Below are 20,469 nucleotides of genomic sequence, written 5' to 3'. Positions count from 1 at the left end.
GACTGTCTTGTGCTGTTTTTAGGAACCTACTTGAGTGAAACTGCTATTCAAGATCCTCTATATGACAGGAGCCCTTTCTTGTATTTAAGGACATACCGCAAATAGACTAATCAAAGATCCTCTATATAACAGGAGCGCTCTGCTGTTTTTGAGGACCCACTGCAAAGTAATCGCTAGTCAAAGATCCTCTATATGGCAGAAGTGCTGTGTGGTCTTTAAGAAGAAGAAATGCTAGTAAAAGGAGACAGGAGCACTCTGCTGTCTTTAGGAAATGTACTGCAACAGAAATGCTAATCAAAGATCCCCTATTTGACAACAGAGCTCTGGCATTGACACATTTTGTCTGTGGTTGTTTTTCATGTGCATGAAATTTGTCCAGCGTGTATAATTTAGAATGAAAAGAAAGTTGAGCTAAAGTTGTAACAAGGTACAAACGTAAAAAAAGGCCCCCTGTGATATACTTTATATTGTATTACCATCTTTTAGTATTATTATCAATGTGAAAATGCTAACATTTGCTTCTAAATACTAACCTTGCGTGTAAATAAAACGTGTACAGTCATGCTGGAGGCAAGTAGGTGTCGCCCTCTTGTGGCAGAAATCAAAATCACCACAATGTATTTCTTATGCTAACCGGTGGTTTTTATTAAGTACAATTACACATTCTCTTACTTGGGGCAGCCACATGAGCTAAATATCGTCTAAATGTGATATTATCTATTCAAATATTCTCACATGATCTCTCCTTTGAATCGTAAACATCTTTAGAAAGGACAAACAGCCTCCTGGAACACACACTTCATCCATCCATCCTCAACACACACACACACAATTACTGTACCAAACACTCAGCTCCTGGTCCTCTCCAAACATCTTATTATTACTCATGTTATTATTTATTCGCCACAACAGCAACAACACGACAACATACGACATGTGTGCAAAGTGCACTTGTGCACAGCTCCCAGTGTGTCGACCCGAGCCAGACAGAAGCAATCGAAAAGGCAGCGGCCGTCCTTCTCTCAAGCACATATTAAATCCTAAGCAGCGGCAGAGGATTGTGTTGATTACGTTGATTTTTAAAAAATATTTTTCCATGTTTCTGCAGCGCAGTTGGATTCGTCTACACAGCATGACGTTGTATATTAAAAAAAAAGAAAAAAGTACGTCGTCTATGTACAATAATCAAGTAAGTGGGGGGCAGAACGGTCAGGCAACCATAGCATCATTTGTATTCAGATAAAATGCTTTTAAATATAATAAAAATAGGGCTAAATTGTAAAATTCCTCACTTTAAGCCCCATTTTTGGGTATTTTTAAGCAATTATCGTTACATTAAAAAAAAGAAAAGTTCTATCAGTTTGATTTTCTTCCATTTTTAATCCAGCTAACCATTACCTTTCTGTGATTGGCTGGGAGAAGTCACATGACACTGTCTTATAGCGGCTATCAAGGGCGATACATTCATTTTGAAATATGGCATCTTATTTCCATTGCTGTCATTTCTGACTTCCAACAAAAATGCATAAATTGAGCCCTGTGATTTAGTTTTTAGAAAATCTAATTAATTTTTTCATTAAATATAATAAAAATCAGGGAAAATTTTGTAAAAGTCTCAATTTTATGTCTATTTTTAAGCAATTATCATTGAATTTATAAAAACGTTATAGCAGTATGATTTTTGCACATTTTCAATCGCTAATCATTCGCCCACTGTGATTGGGTGGGAAAGTCACATGGTACTGCCTTTTATATATATATATATATATATATATATATATATATTTTTTTTTTTTTTTTCACTATTCACTTGTTGTTTTAATTTCTGATTTCAAACAAAAATGCCTAAATTGAGCCCAGGGTTTTACTTTTTATTAATATTATATCTATAATATTAACATCAGTATCTTAAAAATTAACAATTTTATGATTTGTCTTTCAATTAAATGCTTTTAAATATAATAAAAATCAGGAAACACTTTGAAAAATTCCTGTCTATAAGCTCCCATTTTTGTGTATTTCTAAGCAATTCTAATTAAATTTCTTGTGATTTTCTTCCATTATGATTGTGGTGATCATTAGCCCTCTCTAACTGGCTGGGAGAGGTCACATGGTACAGTCTTGTACCATGGTGGTGTTCATGTTTTATGCACTATAAAGGGACATATATTCACTTACTTTTGCTGTTTTCATTTCTGATTTCAAATAAACATGCTTAAATTTACTGGGAAAATTTTGTAAAATTCCCAACTTTAATCTCCCATTTTTTTGGGATATTTTTAATCAATTATCGTTACATAAAAAAAAAATGTCAGTATGATTTTCTTTCATTTTCATTCTGATAAACACTACCCCTCTGTGATTGGCAGGGAGAAGTCACATGGTACTGTCTTAGAATGGCTGTAAAGGGCGATACATTCATTTTTTTTTTAAATATGGCATCTTATTTTCATTTCTCATTTCAAACAAAAATGCATAAATTGAGCCCTGGGTTTTAGTTTTTAATACATTTATTATTATTATTTTTTTTTAAGAATATTAACAATTCTATGGTGCCCTTAGTTAGTAGTCCATAGCATCATTTGTATTCTGATAAAATGTTTTTACATATAATAAAATCAGGTAAGAATTGGTAAAATTCCAATCTTTAAGCCCCCGTTTTTTTTTGTATTTTTAGGCAATTATTGTTACATTAAAAAAAAATTATAGCAGTATGATTTTCTTCCATTTTCATTCAGTTAACCATAACCCCTCTGTGATTGGCTGGGAGAAGTCACATGGTACTGTCTTATGGGGTGTTTTTTTGTGCTATAAAGGGCAATACATTCGTTTTGAAATATGGAATCTTATTTTTCTTTCTGATTTCAAACAAAAATGCATACATTGAGCCTTGGATTTCAGTTATGATGTATCTGTTTTGGAAGAATACTAACGAAGACTACGGTATGGTGCCCTTAGCTAATCTCGCTAACGTCTGTGTTTATTTGTAGTTGAAGAAGCCGGATGACTTAGCCTGAGGAGCCATCAACATGCTAGCTTGGTTCTTGTGTGTTATGTGGATCTGAAAGCACAATGCAAACATTTCATGAGCAAATATATGAGTAGCAATAATCATCATGATAATAATAAAAAAATAGGCTTCTTTGTACTGTATTTACCGTGCATGGCGGCTGCATCCAAGGCTCTCCATCGATCTGCATGGGCAAGGCTTTCTTGGTCCTGAGATGACCGAAACAAGAAGTGTCATTCTTTTTCTTATGTTTGACTCCATTTCCACGAGTCCTGTCTGTCTAATCCTAACTCCATTTTCCCTGCCAGTTAGCTAGCTAGCATACAAACCCCAAAATAACACTTGTTGATTTTTTCTTTGAGAAATATTTGGCCTTTTTTCCGTTTGAGTCACGATGGAAGCAAATTCAAATGGTTTCCTGTCCGTCAAATACTAACATCTTACGTCATTCTCCATGAACCAGGAAGTACCTGCTAGCTAACATGCAAAAATAATTTTTTTCACTTTTTTTTCTTTTTTACAATAGATTTCAAATGGTATAGTCCCATCCGTCTAATGCTAACATCTGTCTCCAGTAACCAGGAAGTAGCCTGCTAGCTAGCACACAGGAAAAACTAGCAAAAATATGCCGCTCTGTGATTTTTTTCCACTTATGTTCAAGGAATTTTTTTCCTTTTGAATCACTAGGAAAGTGTTCCCCCCCAGAATGTAACACAAATGGTAGAGTCCCGTACGTCTAATGCTAACTTCTCACATCATTTTCCATGAACCAGGAAGTAGCCTGCTAGCTAACATACAAAAATATGGCACTTTACCATTTTTTCACACTTTTTTAAAATTTAACCGATAGAGTTCCCCTCGCTGCAGAATTCAAATGGTAGGGTCCCGTCTGTCTAATGCTAACATCTGTCTCCAGTAACCAGGAACTAGCCTGCTCGCTAACATACAGAAAAACCTAATATGGCGGTACACGATTTTTTTTCCATTTATGTTTGAGGACATTTTGCCTTTTGCGTCACAAGAAAAGCATTCCCCCCAACAACGGAACTCACACGGTAGCGTCCCGTCTGTCTAATGCTAACGTCTTACGTCATTCTCCATGAACCAGGAAGTAGCCTGCTAGCAAACGATTTAAAGATTTTTTCACTTATTTTTTTAGTTGTTTTTTTCACCGACAAGAGTTCCCGCCAGCCGCAGTATTCAAATGGTCCCGTCTGTCGCATGCTAACGTCCCCGTAGTGTTACATAATCGTCCGTGTAGCGCGTCAGCTCGTACTTGTTTATGTTAAGTGACGTTTTGCGTGTTGACGGCTAATCTGCTGCCCCGTTCTCGTCCTAGCCTAATTAGCGTAACTGCGCAAATGACGGCAATCGTCGCCTCGTCAGGACGGTCTTTGCTCGACGAGTCTGAACGTGTCACCTGATGGTGAGCTGTGACGTCTTGGCCAGCCTCACGGCGCTCTTGAGGCCCGTGTAGATCTGCCCCATCTCCATGGCGCCCTCCAGGCCCACCACCTCCAGCCTGCGGTCGCTCAGGTCTGCAAAGGATCCATCAGTGGGATTTTCACCCTCACATCCGTCCGTGACTTCCCTGCCCAAATACCTTGGCCGGTCACTTTGAGGATTTCGGGGTCCACGATGACGTCGGGCTCGTCCTGAGCGCTCGGTCCCTTGGCGTCCCCCTTTTTGGTGTCGCCCCACAGGTTGGAGCCGCCGTGCATGCTGGGAATGTTGAGGACGGCCACGCCCTCCAGAGAAAAGCCGCTCAGGTCCAAAGGCGTCCCGCAGCACTGGAGACAAAACACCAAAACAAAACCCCATGTTGTGTTGCTGCGCCGCTTTTATTGTGGCGGTCTCACCTCCATGGTGAGACTCTCGCTGAGCTTCTTGCAGGAGGCCGAGATGGTCTCCGAGGTGGCGAACTCAAAATACCACAGCTTGTTCTTCATCCTGCACGCACAGCCAAGATAGTTTTCATAGCGACGCCTTCCCCGGGACATGCTCCGCATCTCACCTGCTGTTAAACTTCTGTGGGTGTTTCTCCCTCATGGTGTGGAAGCGGTGAGCGATGGACGCGTCCTGTCGGCGCACACACACACACACACACACATCAACACGGCAGCCGGACACAAAATGGCCTCCTTCGACGACACACGGCGGCGATGGAGGCTCACCACGCCGATGGAGAAGTAGTTGTTGATGATTTCGTACGGCACGGGGTCGCCCTTCTCTTGGCCCTCCTCCGTAATGACCCGCACGCTCCAGCGGTCCATCGGAACCTCCGAGCTGCCCTCGATGTCCTTCAGGATGCGACCCAGGTCCTCGCCGTCGTACCCTGCCGCCCGAGAAAACACGTGCTCACGTGTGCCGTGATACCGCGCAACTTTTGCCCCAGTTGAACTCTTTTCACTTCCTTCTTTATTTTGAAATGAGCCAGGAAGTACTGCGTGGCTTTTCCTCATGTAATCCTGCTAATATGATATAATAATGTAACATAATCAAATTGACACAGTAAAAATATACATGTTAAGATATAAATAACAAAAATAAAGTTTAACAAATTTGTATCTAATATCTGTAACTCATATTTTTATCTAATAAAAAATAATATGATGTAAATTTTTTTTTTTTACATCATTTGGAAAATTAAAAAAATAATAATAAAACAACAAAAAAAGTTAAAACACTTAAAACAATAATATAAAAAATTAGAACAGAATAGAATATGTTTTAGTAGGATATATAAAATATTATTAACATTTTTGTGACATTTTTTTCCCACATTAAAAATTAATAGTATTGAAATAGCTAAAATAAAAATGAACAAATTTGTATATATTATAAAAAAAATAGTATAATATACTGTAATATTATTCAACTTAACTTTGCAATGCTTTTAGCACATTAAAATATAATATATAATAATATAATGTAATAAAATAAATAAAGTTGAACAAACTTGTGTATAATATTAGAAATTGGAATAGAACAGAATAGAATAGAATAGATTCTAGCTGGAGAAATTAAATCTAATTAAAATGACTTTTACTTTTTTTTTTACACATTAAACATTTAATATTTAAATAACCAAAATAAAATGTTAAAAATATGTATATAATAATATAATATAATATAATATAATATAATATAACATAATATAATATAATATAATATAATATAATATAATATAATATAATATAATATAATATAATATAATAAGGTTTTGATACATTTCTACATAAAATGACATGAAATAGTGTCTTAATTTAAGATGAATTATCAGATAATAAGTGATAAATATTAAAATAATAATATATACCTTATTAAACACTGCAAGTAATATAAGTAACAAAAAAAGTAACTATATTTCCATATTACACAGTATTTACTGAAATACAATATATATTTCTTTTTAACATTTATTAATATACAGTACGTAAAATTGAAGATATATGAAAACAATATGTGATCTTTCGTGGTAATGTGTGGTGTACGTAGCGTGTGTTAGCGTTATTGATGACGCTTTGGTGCAACACAAAAGTGTTTTTTTTTTTGTTTTTTTCCTCTTACCTCCTCCCCAGCGCAGACATCGAGCCAGGTCATTTCCTGTGCCCAGAGGAAGTACGGCGACGGGCGGCCTCACCAGCAAGTTGGCTTTGTCTGATGGGACCAAAGTAGAAGCGACAAGCTGTCAGAAATAGTGTAGCACGCGCGCATGTGCACTTTGACCTTTGGGTTGCTACATATTGAACACACAAGACAGTCGCTACGTTGTCTCTTCTTGGCCGTGACGATGATGAGACGCTTCCTCCTCCTTTCGTCTGACCACAAACTCACCGATGGCGTCCAGAATCCATCCCACTGTGCCGTCTCCGCCGCACACCAGGATCCTGTAGTCCTGCAGGTTCCTGAAGAAGCTCAGGCTGAGCGAGAGACGTCGATACACAACTCATCATCATCATCACAACAACAAGTACACGCACAATAGCTGCGCGCTCGTCTCCTCACCCCGCCGCTGGGCCGCCATTGGAGAGGTTGTACACCTGTCGAGGGTTCAGCAAATACTGAAATTTACGCAGGACCCTGAAATACACCAAAACACAAGCAACTTCACTCTATCACGCCTCGCAAAAATATATGAACGCATGAATCGCGCTGTTTCCTGCTTGAACGCGCCCTGTTATTAGTCCGCACATATGCGGATTTAAGCACCTTTTTTTTTTTTTTTTTACCTAAATCATGGGCGTCCAAAGTGCGGCCCGGGGGCCATTTGTGGCCCCCAGTACATTGTAAAAATATCATTTAACAAGAAAAAAAAAAACAGCAAAAATGGAAAAATAAGCAGTAATTTTACAAGAATACAGTCCAAATAGATAGAAATATTACAAAAAATATGACAAGATGAACGGGGAAAAGTCGTAATTTTATGACAATGAACTTGTAATGTTATGAAGAGAAATAATATCATTTTAGTAGCATAGACTGGATATATTAAAGAAAAATGTTTTTTAAAAAGTTGTAACATGAGAAGCAAGCAACACAAATAAAATGGTAGTTTTTGGAAAATTAGGTTAGGAAAAAAGTGAAAATATTATGGGAATAAGGTCATAATATTAATGTGAATATATTATGGGAATAATGTCAAAATATGGGAATAATGTCAAAATATTATGGGACTGTATTATGGGAATAAAGTCAAAACATTATGGGAATAAAGTCAAAATATTATGAGAATAAAGTCAAAACATTATGGGAATAAAGTCAAAATATTATGGGAATAAAGTCAAAATATTATGAGAATAAAGTCAAAATATTATGGGAATATATTATGGGAATAAAGTCAAAATAGTATGGGAATAAAGTCCAAATATTATGGGAATATATTATGGGGAATAATGCCAAAATATGGGAATAATGTCAAAATATTATGAGAATAAAGTCCAAATATTATGGAAATATATTATGGGAATAAAGTCCAAATATTATGGGAATAAAGTCCAAATATTATGGGAATATATTATGGGGAATAATGCCAAAATATGGGAATAATGTCAAAATATTATGAGAATAAAGTCAAAATATTATGGGAATATATTATGGGAATAAAGTCCAAATACTATGGGAATATATTATGGGGAATAATGCCAAAATATGGGAATAATGTCAAAATATTATGAGAATAAAGTAAAAATATTATGGGAATAAAGTCAAAATAAGGGAATAAACTCCAAATATTATGGGAATATATTATGGGAATAATGCCAAAATATTATGGGAATATAGTATGGGAATAAAGGCTAAATATTATGGGAATAATGCCAAAATATTATGGGAATATATTATGGGAATAAAGGCAAAATATTATGGGAATATATTATGGGAATAAAGGCTAAATATTATGGGAATATAGTATGGGAATAAAGGCTAAATATTATGGGAATAAGTCATAATATGGGAATAAAGTCAAAATATTATAAAGATTAGAATAAATTCATAATATTACGAGAAGAAAATTTACACAAAGAACGTTTAAATAGTGGGAAAATACAATAAAAAACAGCAGAGATCTTAGTAGCATGCTTTAATTAATGTTGAAAGAAATCTGTCTCTCTGTTTCAACGTACCATAAAAAACTGTCCTGTTGGTATCAAATGCTTCTTTTATTTCTGTTTTTAGTTAATCGACTGATAATCAAAGCGTATCATCTATTTTATTTTTCAAATACTTGGGCTCACCTTTCCCCTTGCTTGCCCCCACTTTTGGGGTTGACAAACACGAGAAGAGGGTGTGTGTTGGGCACAGGGCTGATCTATCACAGGAAAAGACCAAAACGTGTCCATTTGATGTCATCAAAAAATAAATACATGATAATAATAACAATGTCACTTATTGGACATGTGAAGAAACCTGAAGGATTTGTCCGTCAGGAGTTGTGTTGAGCTCAGCGTCGTCCGTCTGAGCGCAGCAGCCGTTGTTGGCCATTCTCTCCTTCGGGACAAAACCAGAGAGGATTGTTAGCGTTGGACTGTAAGCATACGACGTAGTTTTAATAACGTACATGAACAACAAACAACCCGATCTCAGGACATACAAGTAAGTGGATCGACATGTTGCGTTTACACTCCTGGCCAATCTGGATCAGATGCGGATGTGATCCAATGATCATTTTTTAAATTAATTCTAATGATGCAATTATGAAAGAGAAAACTGTGGTTAAAAGTGAGCGAAGATGCTAAATGTGAAGTGTATTTGCTCTAATAAGATTTTTATGAAGAATTTGATGTCTTTCACTTGAGTTTTTTTCAAATATTTCTTTTTATTTCATGTTATTATTGTAATGATATTATAATATTATAATAAAAATAAAATACAAATATTTAACATTTAAGCTCCTCTTTTTACTTGTATTTTTAAAATCAAATTTTCATTTTTTAATTAATTCATTAGTATTATTTTATTTTTTATACATCATATTATTTAAAAATAAAATAAAAAATAAATAAATAAAAAATAGAAGTAAAAAGAGGAATAAATATTGTAGCAAATAAACCTCTAACTACCACTGCTAATAATATTATTGATAATTATTATCCATGCTAATTTTTCTTATATCTGTTTGCTTTCTGGTATTTTATTTTCACCTTTCCCTCATTCTTTTTTTTTCCTTTTTAATTATATAAACCATTTATTAATAAATTGCGGGTTTCTGTCAAATTCGTGCACCATATTTATTTTTTGTTTACATGTACTTATTTGTTTCCTACTCTATTTAGTCCTCTTTTTATTTTTATTTTATTATTACAACAGTATTCTCATATGATTATAACTACATTATAATTTACAAATAACAAAAATACAAAAAATGCTCCTTTTACTTTGATTTTTTTATATATTATTTTTAATTTGAGTTTTAGAGTTATTGCTTAAAATTAATATTACTATTATTTAATTTTATTGCTTAACAATTTTTACTATTAAAAAACAAAATAAATGTATAAAAAATACCAGTAAAGAGGAAAATTAATTTTTTAATTGTAATTTTTTTCCTTTACTTAGTTTATTATAACTTATTTATTTTCTATTTCCATATACTTCTATTTACATACACTTGTTTATTTATTCCCCTTTTAGTGTTATTTTGTTTGTTCTTATTTAATTTGATTTTGCATTAATTATTTATTAAGATTATTATTAAAATCTTTTTTTATTTTTTTTTTTACAATTATTCTAAAAAAATATACAATAAAAAATAAAAAGGAATAAAATTAAGAAATAAAATCCAAAATACCACCACAAATAATATTACTGATAATTATTATTATTGATATTTTTTCTTATTCCTTTTTGGTTATTGGTATTTTATTTGAACCTTTTCTTCATTCCTTTTTTTCCTTTTTAATTATACCCGCCACTTCTTGATAAAGTTGATATACTCTGGCATGAATTTATTTATATCCTCACTTCTTTGATTTGATATTGATGATTCTATTCTTGTTCGATGTCTACCTTGATGACGGGATAGACGGCCCACGGAGGCAGGATGTGGTCTCGGAGCGGGCCGCACGTGCACTCGCTGGGCTCTTCGGCCGCGCAGGCATCGTGACGCTGGAAAACAGATTTAACCTTTAAATGTCCTCGAACGTCCCCGAAGGCCGTGTTGCTCACCATGGAGTGGCACCACACACAGTGTTTGCCCGTCAGGCCTTGGAAGCTCTTGATCTTCTTCTGGCACTTGTCGCACTTCCTGGAGTCGCAGTTGCCGCTCACCCAGTCGTGCACCGGCACCTAAAACCAGGGAATGCTCACAGAAACACAACAAAAGAACCGATTCGTGAGCGTTGCCGTGGAGACGGCGTACCCCTGTCTCTTTCTTGGACTTGACGTAGGTTCTGGCGCAAGGGGCCGGGTTCCTGTTGGCGCAGCGGCCGTGGACCGTGTACTTGCAGCCTGTAGTTTCACAGCAAACATGTACACGCTGAGTTCTGTCTCCCCCTTGTGGCGGCAGCAGGTACTCACAGGTGCAGCAGAGGCCTTGCTTCCGGAGTCCCAGCAGCATGCTGTGGCACACGTTGCAGTAGGCCGGCTTGTTGAAATGCTTCATCCTCCACAAGTGCTGACCGTCCGTCTGGGTCATCTACACCACGGCGAGCACAACTTTACACCTCTAAACCGGGGGCGGCCAAACTAGAAATATGCTCAGAAGTTCTATTTACGATATAAAATGACATTATTTTCCCCTCATAATAGTCAGAGTTTATTCTAAAAGGAAATACTTTTTTCTCTGAATATTTGGACCTTATTCTTGTAATATTCTAACAATTTCTGCTTCCAAAAATGACAACTTTATTTTGTTTTGTTTGTTATATTACGACTTAAAAAAAATTATTCTTTAATATTTCAGCTCCGTGCTTCTAAGATGATATTATTATTGCTCATAATATTAGGAGTTTCGTCTAAAAAAATACCGACTTTTTTTCCCCTGTTAGAATACGACTTCTTTCTGTAAATATTTTGTCTTTGTTCTCGTAAAATTCTAACTTTTCCTGCGGCCTAATTTTCAAAAAATGACAACTATTTTGTTTTGTTTATTTCTCCAAATATTACGACTTAAATTTTTTCTTTAATATTTCAAGTTTCTGCTCCTAAAATGACAGTTTTTCCCTCATAATATTAAAAGTCTATTCTTAAAAAAATTGTGACTTATTTTCTCATTGGAGTAGAATTTTTTTCTCTTAATATTTTGACTTTATTCCTGTAATATTTAACTTTTCCCCAACCTAATTTCCCCAAAATGACAACTTTATTTTGTTGTGTTTGTTTCTCATAATATTACAACTTCATATATCTTTTTTTCTTTGATATTTCACCTTTATGCTCCTAAAATGACATTATTTTTCCTTATAATATTACGACTTTATTCACCAAAAAGTCTGACTTCTCGTAACATTATAACTTTTTCCGCAAGCTAATTTACCAAAAATTGCAACTTTATTTGTTGTTTTGTTTGTTTCCCATAATTTTACAATTGTAAGAAAAGCCTTTTTCTTCAATATTGTTGTATATATTTTTTATATTATATATGTTTATATATTATATAATATATATTACATTTAATATACTATATAATTTAATATTTGTATATTTTTTTTAATACTTTCCTCATAATATTACAGCATTATTCTCGTAAAATTACGACGATTTCTGATGTTCATCCTCGTGTTCTTGTTAAATAATATTTTTAGCACGTGCCGCAGGCTGATAAAAAACAGCCACATGCCTCAGATGCCCCCCGGGCCGCACTTCGGTCACCCCTGGTGTAAAGTTCAAGACCTCTGATGTTGTAGAACATGGAATCTGAGTTTTACACTACGACCACTGCTTCACTTCTTCTTACGCTTAATCTTACATGAAGCGTACAATCTGCGTCCACGTGTACGTGAACAAAGCGCTGCTTTTGTCACGGAAGCGTCCCACATTTCACAGCCACTCTGCTAATCACATCGCTGATGAAGCAGAACGTGCCATGGCGTCCTGCGCTAATCTCCAATCGCAAGATGAAGGAGGTGGCTGTCCATTTGTTAATAGCGCTCTTAGGAAAATGGCGCAAAAAATGGAAGATGAATGAATGAAAGTCCCCCCGCCCTGCCAGGCCGGCGTTAAACATGCACGAGTGGCTATAAATAGCCCGAGAGGGAAGTCCTGGCATTGTTGGAAAAGCCCAAAGCAGCTCCGGACTACAAAAAAAACGAAAAAAAACACTCAGCCCCTGAAGGCAGTTTGGCGTCGTGATGTGAAATTCAGCAGGCGTGTCTTTCATGAGCAGACGCACAAAAAAGTCTCAAGACACCACGATGGAACACCAACGGGAAGTCGGCCATTTGGCTGTTTTAGGGTGACTTTGCTCCGTTGATGGAGCTATATTGGGGGCAAACGTTTTGCGCTTGCAAAAATACCATCGGAAACCGCAAATTCAAGTCGTGATGTTGAATTGCGGGAAAATACGTCAGCGTGTTCAAAAGAAAAACATCAGCTTGTCATCAAGCTTAACAAAAAGTGCGGTAGACCAGAGGTGCCCACGCTTTTGGAGCCTGGAAGCTACGTTACCCAAAGAGCTAAGCCTCCTACTATAAACATACGGAATATACTTGTATATACAGTATACAGTATATGTACTTAGTATATTTAGAAATGGGAGTATTTAGCTACATTGTACATGTACTGTATATCAGGGGTGCACACACTTTGTCAGCATGGAAGTTATAACTCTCCCAGGGGTGTACAAAGTGCGGCCCGAGGGCCGTTTGTGGCCCATGGTTGTTTTTTTTATTGGCCCGAGGTTCGTTCTAAAAATACAATTTAACAAGAAAACATTTAAAAAATGGCAAAATCAGCCTTAATTTTACAACAATAAAGTCTAAATATTCAGAGAAAACCTAACGGGAAAAAGTCGTAATTTTACGAGAATAACGTCCTAATATTATGAGGAAAAGTGACGTCATTTTCGTAGCATAAAGTGGAAATATTAAAGAGAAAAGACATCGGAAAAAAACAAAAATGGTTGCGGAAAAAGTTACGTTAACATTACGGGAATAAAGTCAAAATATTATGGGAATAAAGTCATAATTACAAGAAGAAAACTGACAAGAACAAAGTTTAAAAATAGTAGGAAAATAAAAAAACCCCATCACCAACAGGATAAATGGCAATGGCAAGAATAACGCATAATATCATGACGAAAAGTCATTTTTGTCATTTTAGTAGCATAATGTTGAAATATTAATCAACAGAAAAAGTTGCAATTTTTGGAAAATGTGGTTGCAGAAAAAGTTACAATGTTACAGGAAAAAAGTCCAAATATTATGGTAATAAAGTAAAAAAAAAACCCCAACAACAGCAGAAATGACAAAAAACAGCTGTAATTTTACGGGAATAACGTCAAAATATTACGAGAAAATCTAACGAGACAAAGTCGTAATTTTACGAGAATAACGTCATAACGTCATGAGGAAAAGTAACGTCATTTTTACAGCAGCAAAACAAAACAAAACAAGACAACAACAACAAATTTTGGAAAATTTGGTTGCGGAAAAAGTTCTAATATTACAAGAATAAAGCCAAAATATTATGGGAATGAAGTCAGAATGATGACAAGAAAATTGACAAGAACAAAGTTGAAATAATTGGAACATTAACAACAAAAGAAATGGAATAAACAGAATATATATTCAGAGAAAATTCTAATGAGGAAAAAATAAAAATAATGTGGTTTTACTAACAAGAGTTGAAATATGGAAGAAAAAAAAAAGTCGTAATATTACGAGAAACAAAACAATAGAAAGTTATCATTTTTGGAAAACGAGCTTGTGGAAAAAGTTATAATATTAAGGGAATAAAGTCCAAATATTACAAAATGAAAATGTACGAAGATTATTTAAGAAGAAAGTTGAAATATTTGGAGCAAAAATAGGGAAAAAAAAGAGCAAAGTTGAAAGTAATAATAGGCTTTTTCACGTATATCGCAAAGCTGAGATGCATTTGTTTTCTTGACCTACGTATAACTTTATATCATATCTCCAAAATATCAAAGTGGCCCTTGCATCCCTCGGTGGAAAAATGCATGTCCGTCAAAAATAGCTACGTAGCATTCATTATACATACAGTTCATGTATTAGCACGTGCTATCAAACATTACAGATGTGCAAGAAACGGTCCAAAAGACAATGCAGCCGAAGTCGAGGCAGCTTATTAAAAAAGGTTTCATTTTCCAAGTCATCATGAAATAATAATTGAACAGACGGAAGTGTAGAAAACACGCATTTTTATAGCGGAGACACGTGACGGGCACCCCTGCTTTCCTTCCCTTATCCTCCAGGGGCCGTGGGAACGACTTACGCAAGATGAAGCAATTTCAGCGGCAAATGCGCGTGAAGATGCTGAAGATGATCTGGAATGTAGAAACATCCGAGAAATGTGTCGAAATCTAATCACCGACTGCGGATCGAACCGGCAACCAACAGGATGGGAGACGACCATTCTACGGCCGTGCAGTGCTGAAGCTGAACTGAAACTGGAATGTAGGACGAATGTTGAAATATCCTAAAACTGTGTGGAAATCTATCCACCGATAGACAGGATTGAACCAGCAACCACCAGGTTGGGAGACAACCCCTCTATGACCGTTAAGTGCTGAAGCTTAACCGAAATGTAGAACAAATGTTGAAACATCGGTAGAATTGTGTTGAAATCTATCCACCGACCGAGGATCGAACCAGCAGCCATCAGGCCGGGAGACAACCAATACACGACCGCAAAGTGCTGAAGCTGAACCGAAATGTAGAACAAATGTTGAAATATGGGGTAGAATTGTGTTGAAATCTATCCACCGACCGAGGATCGAACCAGCAGCTTTAGGCCAGGAGACAACCACTACACAACCACAAAGTGCTGAACTGAAATGTAGAACAAATGTTTAAATACGGGGTAGAATTGTGTGGAAATCTATCCACCGACCGAGGATGGAACCAGCAGCCATCAGGCTGGGAGACAACCACTACATGACCGTGAAGTGCTGAAGCTGAAATGGAATGCACGATGATTAGAACTGTGTTGAAATCTCTTCAACGACTGAAGATCGAACCAGCAACCACCAGGTTGGGAGGCGACGCTGAACTGGAATGTAGGAGGAATGTTGAAATATCCTGTTTCCTGACTGAGGATGGAACCATCCACTCAACCACTCATTGAATTGTCCATTCATTTTCACCAATACCATTCCATTTTTTAGCAGATTAAAAATGGCGAGGACTGAGGATCGGACCAGCATACCGACCGGCTGGGGAAACAACCACTCTACCTTCTGAGCGGAATGTTACAGTAATGCAAAATGTAAAACGACTTTCCACCAAATATATTGCTCATTGGTTTTCAATGGGAAAACTGAATGGGCTGAGAAATGTGGAGGAGTGAGTGCTTGGCAGCATTCCCACATTGACGTGGTGTCTTTGAACGCGACCATCGTCGCTCATGTGTCTTTTTCACTGAACGTGTGCTGAAAACGATGACATTAGCGCTCCCGGTAGTGCTGAGCGTGCAAAAAACAGCCCAGGAGGAGGCAATAAAAGCTTTTATGTCGTTTACCTTTAAGCCCAGTAGGACCAGCAGGGGGACGTTGTTCATGCCCCCCTCCACCCACTCCTCCAGAGACACCGTATCGCTGCTGTCAGCATCGATCGCCTTCATCATGTCCTTCAGAACCTGCGGGAGAGCCACGTTATCACGTTATCATCTGACCTCCAAACAGGTTTCCCAGCTTCGGGACGCGGTGCTTTCAGGCACAGCGGGATGTGGGGGGACTTACCGGCCTGAGCTCAGACACGTCCCATCCCAAGTACTCGGCAGCGTGCATCATCTGAGCGATGATTCTATCCACTTCCTGCCGTTGAAACAACAACAAAACATGTCCAAATCCGCTCTCCCGTTGCCTGGACTCTGCTGAACGGCGTCTTACCGAGCTGTCCAGGACGCCGTTGCCGTCTCTGTCGTAGAGTTTGAACGCGACTGGGGGCAAAAAGGAAGAAAAAGTAAAATAATAAAACAAGAGGCGGGCACACGGCTGGTGTTATTTTGGGAGAGAAAAGGAAACAAAAGGACTTACACTCCAGCTTGTCCCGTGGCTGACCGTCCTCCAGTAGGGAGAAGTAACAGGAAACATCCTTTAGAAACACCTCCTCTGCAGAAACACATACAGACACTGCATTCATACTGAGCATTTTTTTCAATAAATGGGTGTCACGTCTTTGGGTCAAAGACTGTGGTTTCATGTGATTTCTGAGTTGATTTAAAATGTGTAAACGGGTTCATAGCTGGTAAATAAACATGTTTAAGATGTACTATAGTAAAAATGGCTAAAAAGCCATCGTTAAAAAGTTGAAAGTGAGACATCTTCTCCAAAAAGAACGTCTTTGGACCGCAAGAGTGAGTGCTCCTCTCGCTAGTAGACAATCTTTGAGGTGTTTCCCCTCTCTGTGAAGCACAAGCTAGCAACGGCAGACGGCAAGTTAGAAAAAGCTCATAAACAAGCTGTGTTTGCTCGAAAACGTTTGAGCCTTGGGAAACTTTCGTCTCTGTGAGTATCTGTGTGTACAAAGTACTTCAGATATCGATCTCGAATGTTCCTGACTCATTATTTGAATGTGTTTGTGAACTTGAGGGCGTGATGTAGCTGTTAGCGATGTATCCCTGTGTTTTAGCTCGCTACATGTGTTTAGCATATCAAATGTACATTTCTAGATAGTCATTGCATTTTTTTGTATGTTACAGTCGCCGCACGCATACATGCACGGCAAAGAAAGCCTCACTGAAGCTAGAAAACTAAGCCTTGTGTACGGAGTTGTCTTTATTGGTTCGCTGGCGGTCTAGCAGAACACAGTCACGTGCTGGGAGGACAGCACGATGGCAGGTAGCTGATTGGCCCCGCCCTAGCTGGAGTATATACTGTAGATGTGGGCAGGTGCGCTTTGCTGGGTCTCTGCTCTCTCCGCTGCAGGCTCGTTCCCACCTCGTCACGCTCCAGGGCCGCTCAGATGCTTCTTTCTGGCCGCCGGCATGATGCTGAGCAGCAAGCCGGGGTTTTCCTGCGCTTAGTTTTTAGTTTTTGTTTGTCCTGGTGTGAGCATCTGTCCTGGTTGCGGTTTTTGCGCGGACAGCAGGGGTGTCCAAAGGCCACATAGTGAAAAATGAAAGGATGCAACTGATATCTTGTCTCTATTTGATATCTTGTAAAAATGCATCTCAGCTTTGTGATACAGGTGAAAAAAACATGAATGTGGCCTTCAGTCTTTGCTCATTTCTTCCCATTTTTGCTGTTTTTATTTTTAAAAATTTCCAAGTATTTTAATTTTCTTCTTAAATAATTCTTGTAATATTCTGACTTTATTCCCACAACATTAGAACTTATTCCCCAACCTAATTTTCCAAAAATGACAACTTTATTCATTGTTTTGTCTCTTACAATACTACGACTTAAAAAAAAAATTTCAACTCTATGCTACTAAAATGACATTATTTTTCTTCATAATATGCTGAGTTTATTCTCATAAAATTGCGACTTTTTCTCTTAATATTTTGACTTTATTTTGTTTTCAATGTTCCAATTATTTAAACCTTCTTCTTGTATTTTTTCCTCGTAATTATGACTTTATGCCCATAATATTATGACTTTAGTCCCTTATTATGACATTATTCCCATAAAATTATGACTTTATTCCCATAAAATTCAGACTTATTCCCATAATATGAGTTTATTCCCATATTACGACTTTTTATTCTCATAAAATGTTGACTTTATTCCCATCACATCATGACTTTGTTCCCATAATGTTGATGCTGAGCAGTAGCCTGGGGTTTCCTTCCCTTAGTTTTTAGTTCTTGTTTGTCCTGGTGTGACCTGTTTTCGGTTTTGGTTTTGGTTTTGTTTGGGGTTTTAGTTTTTCTTATTTAGGGGTAGCGGTGAGATGACAGGATGACAATGGCCTGTTGACCTCACCCTCCTTCTGTTTGTTTGAGCCGACACATCAGGACTTTCTTTCGGCACGGGAGGGGTTTGTCAGTTTTTTCCTAAAATAAAAATCCAGGCTTGTGTAGACAACTCAGTATGTGTGTGTGTGTGTGTGTGTGTGTGTGTGTGTGTGTGTGTGGCGGCCATCTGTCTCAAGTGCTGTGTCAACACGTAGGAGTGTGTGTGTGTGTGTGTGTGTGTGTGTTCTCACTGGCGCAGTCGAGCTGGGCGGGTTCCGAGTTCTGGAAAGAGCGAAAGAGCCGCTGGCACAGATCTGCCGGGAAGTCGTCGACTTCCAAGTAAGTCTTGAGGAAGAGACGAAAGCCCTCCTCGTTGATGCACTGCAAGAATGAGACGTGTGGTGTTTAAGGACCTCGAGTAGCAAGGAAAACTACACTCGACACATTCAAGTCACCTCATTTGTTCTTTAACTTATTCAATACCAAAGACGTTGTGAAACTGTACGTTTTTATAAACCCGAACGCCCGATCCCAACAGCGTATTTATTTTTTTACGTTTTTTTGAGTGAGAGGCAAAAAAAAAAAGGTGAGGGTGCAACGGCCCACTAATAGATTTCACTTCAGAGCACTTTTAAGCCGTAAAAACGTCCACAGGTGGCAGAAGTGCATTTGATAAGAGCTCGGCCGAGATCATGTGGACGGAAAAAACACACATGGCAGGAAGGAGGAAGTGAGAGAGCGTGGAGGAGTGCTGCGTGCAGAAGGTTAGGGAAACTTTAACACACGCACAAGCGCGCGCACACGCGTGCACACACATGCTCACACACAGTTCGGTTCCAAAGGTGAAGGTTGTAAATAGTTCACGGTGTTATATTTGTAAATAAATTGTTACTTTGATGTAAAACATCGTCTTTTTTTGTTGTTTATGTTGTGGTATAGTTGTTTAGATTTAAAAAAAAGCTGGTTTTCTCCCTTTTTTAGTCGGGAACTGGTATTTTCCTGAAACTTACCAATGTTCTACTGCTGATTACTAAAGAACAGAAAAAGGTAGAAACAAACTCTTTTTTTCTGATGAAAGACTGGTGTCTACTCTTTCTTTTGGTGGGTTCCATGTTTACAGCATGCAGCCATAGAACACAATATTCTTTTGTGCCTTGAAATATCACTCAAAATCGTCTAAAATGCCCAATACTGAAGAGGTTGTCTTTTGAAAAATGGCTGGGATTGAATGAGTTAAAGAGGCACAAAATGTCCTCTTTTTTTTCATGCTACAGCATGTTGTCAGGTTCCGATAAAACTGCAGCTATGTTAGCATCCTCTACGCTTTTTGGAACAAATTATTTAGCTTTAGCGGTTCCACAGCACACAAAAGCCGCAAGGGGAAACTCCCTTCTGACAGAAAGAAAAAAAATCCCTTCAGCATGAACAACATAGCGTGGGCGGCCATCTGCCTCGATGAAAGTTGCGGAACTATGTAACGGAAGCAAGCGCCTGTTTCTTCCTCGCAACGCCACACGCCACACGTGTACACACAGCAGCCAGAAGGAGGTGCTGAAGTCCTCCGTCGCCATTTCGGCGCCTATTTGAAGGCAAAGGGAGACAGCTGAAGCCAGCCTGGCCCGGGATGACTGCCTTATGATTGGAGGCTGGAGGGCTTCGGCGCCAGTCCCTCGATGCCGCTGAACCACAAACCCATTTCTTGTTGATGCCGATGCCCCGCAGAGCTGCCCCACTAATAAATAATTCAGTCTTCGCAGCTCCACCAGGACATCTTACTGGACCGCTTGTGCTGTGTGCCATATTTTACACTCGCACAACGGGGACCAACTATTGGTCAAAGAACGTATGCTTCTGCTAACATATAGGGGGCGCTATGTCCGCTTTTAGCTGGTGAGCTAGTTTCTTTAGCAGTAGTATTGTTGATCTAAATGCCCTTTCGTGCT

At 37.8% G+C, this 20,469-nt stretch overlaps 1 protein-coding gene across 1 annotated transcript in view; it reads right to left on the bottom strand.

The window, feature by feature from the left end:
• Window positions 1–621: 621 nt before the first annotated feature.
• dgkaa (diacylglycerol kinase, alpha a) overlaps window positions 622–20,469 on the bottom strand; it is a 37,783-nt gene continuing 17,935 nt past the window's right edge. The window contains exons 4-24 of the mRNA XM_054771957.1: window positions 18,778–18,907; window positions 16,665–16,739; window positions 16,518–16,567; window positions 16,368–16,442; window positions 16,148–16,264; window positions 11,027–11,144; window positions 10,869–10,957; window positions 10,676–10,795; window positions 10,517–10,615; window positions 8,918–8,998; window positions 8,746–8,819; window positions 7,019–7,093; window positions 6,848–6,933; window positions 6,581–6,670; window positions 5,185–5,345; window positions 5,025–5,089; window positions 4,870–4,960; window positions 4,614–4,800; window positions 4,431–4,548; window positions 3,159–3,219; window positions 622–3,061 (exon numbers count right to left, since the gene is read on the bottom strand). Of these exons, the coding sequence (XP_054627932.1) occupies window positions 2,981–3,061; window positions 3,159–3,219; window positions 4,431–4,548; window positions 4,614–4,800; window positions 4,870–4,960; window positions 5,025–5,089; window positions 5,185–5,345; window positions 6,581–6,670; window positions 6,848–6,933; window positions 7,019–7,093; window positions 8,746–8,819; window positions 8,918–8,998; window positions 10,517–10,615; window positions 10,676–10,795; window positions 10,869–10,957; window positions 11,027–11,144; window positions 16,148–16,264; window positions 16,368–16,442; window positions 16,518–16,567; window positions 16,665–16,739; window positions 18,778–18,907 (2,043 nt within the window). The 3' untranslated portion in view covers window positions 622–2,980. The remainder of the gene's footprint in view (window positions 3,062–3,158; window positions 3,220–4,430; window positions 4,549–4,613; window positions 4,801–4,869; window positions 4,961–5,024; window positions 5,090–5,184; window positions 5,346–6,580; window positions 6,671–6,847; window positions 6,934–7,018; window positions 7,094–8,745; window positions 8,820–8,917; window positions 8,999–10,516; window positions 10,616–10,675; window positions 10,796–10,868; window positions 10,958–11,026; window positions 11,145–16,147; window positions 16,265–16,367; window positions 16,443–16,517; window positions 16,568–16,664; window positions 16,740–18,777; window positions 18,908–20,469) is intronic.

This window comes from Dunckerocampus dactyliophorus, chromosome 1 (assembly GCF_027744805.1).
Source record: "Dunckerocampus dactyliophorus isolate RoL2022-P2 chromosome 1, RoL_Ddac_1.1, whole genome shotgun sequence".
NCBI lineage: Eukaryota > Metazoa > Chordata > Actinopteri > Syngnathiformes > Syngnathidae > Dunckerocampus > Dunckerocampus dactyliophorus.
Note: the sequence above shows the minus strand (reverse complement) of the source record. Positions and strands in the feature narration are given on the sequence as shown.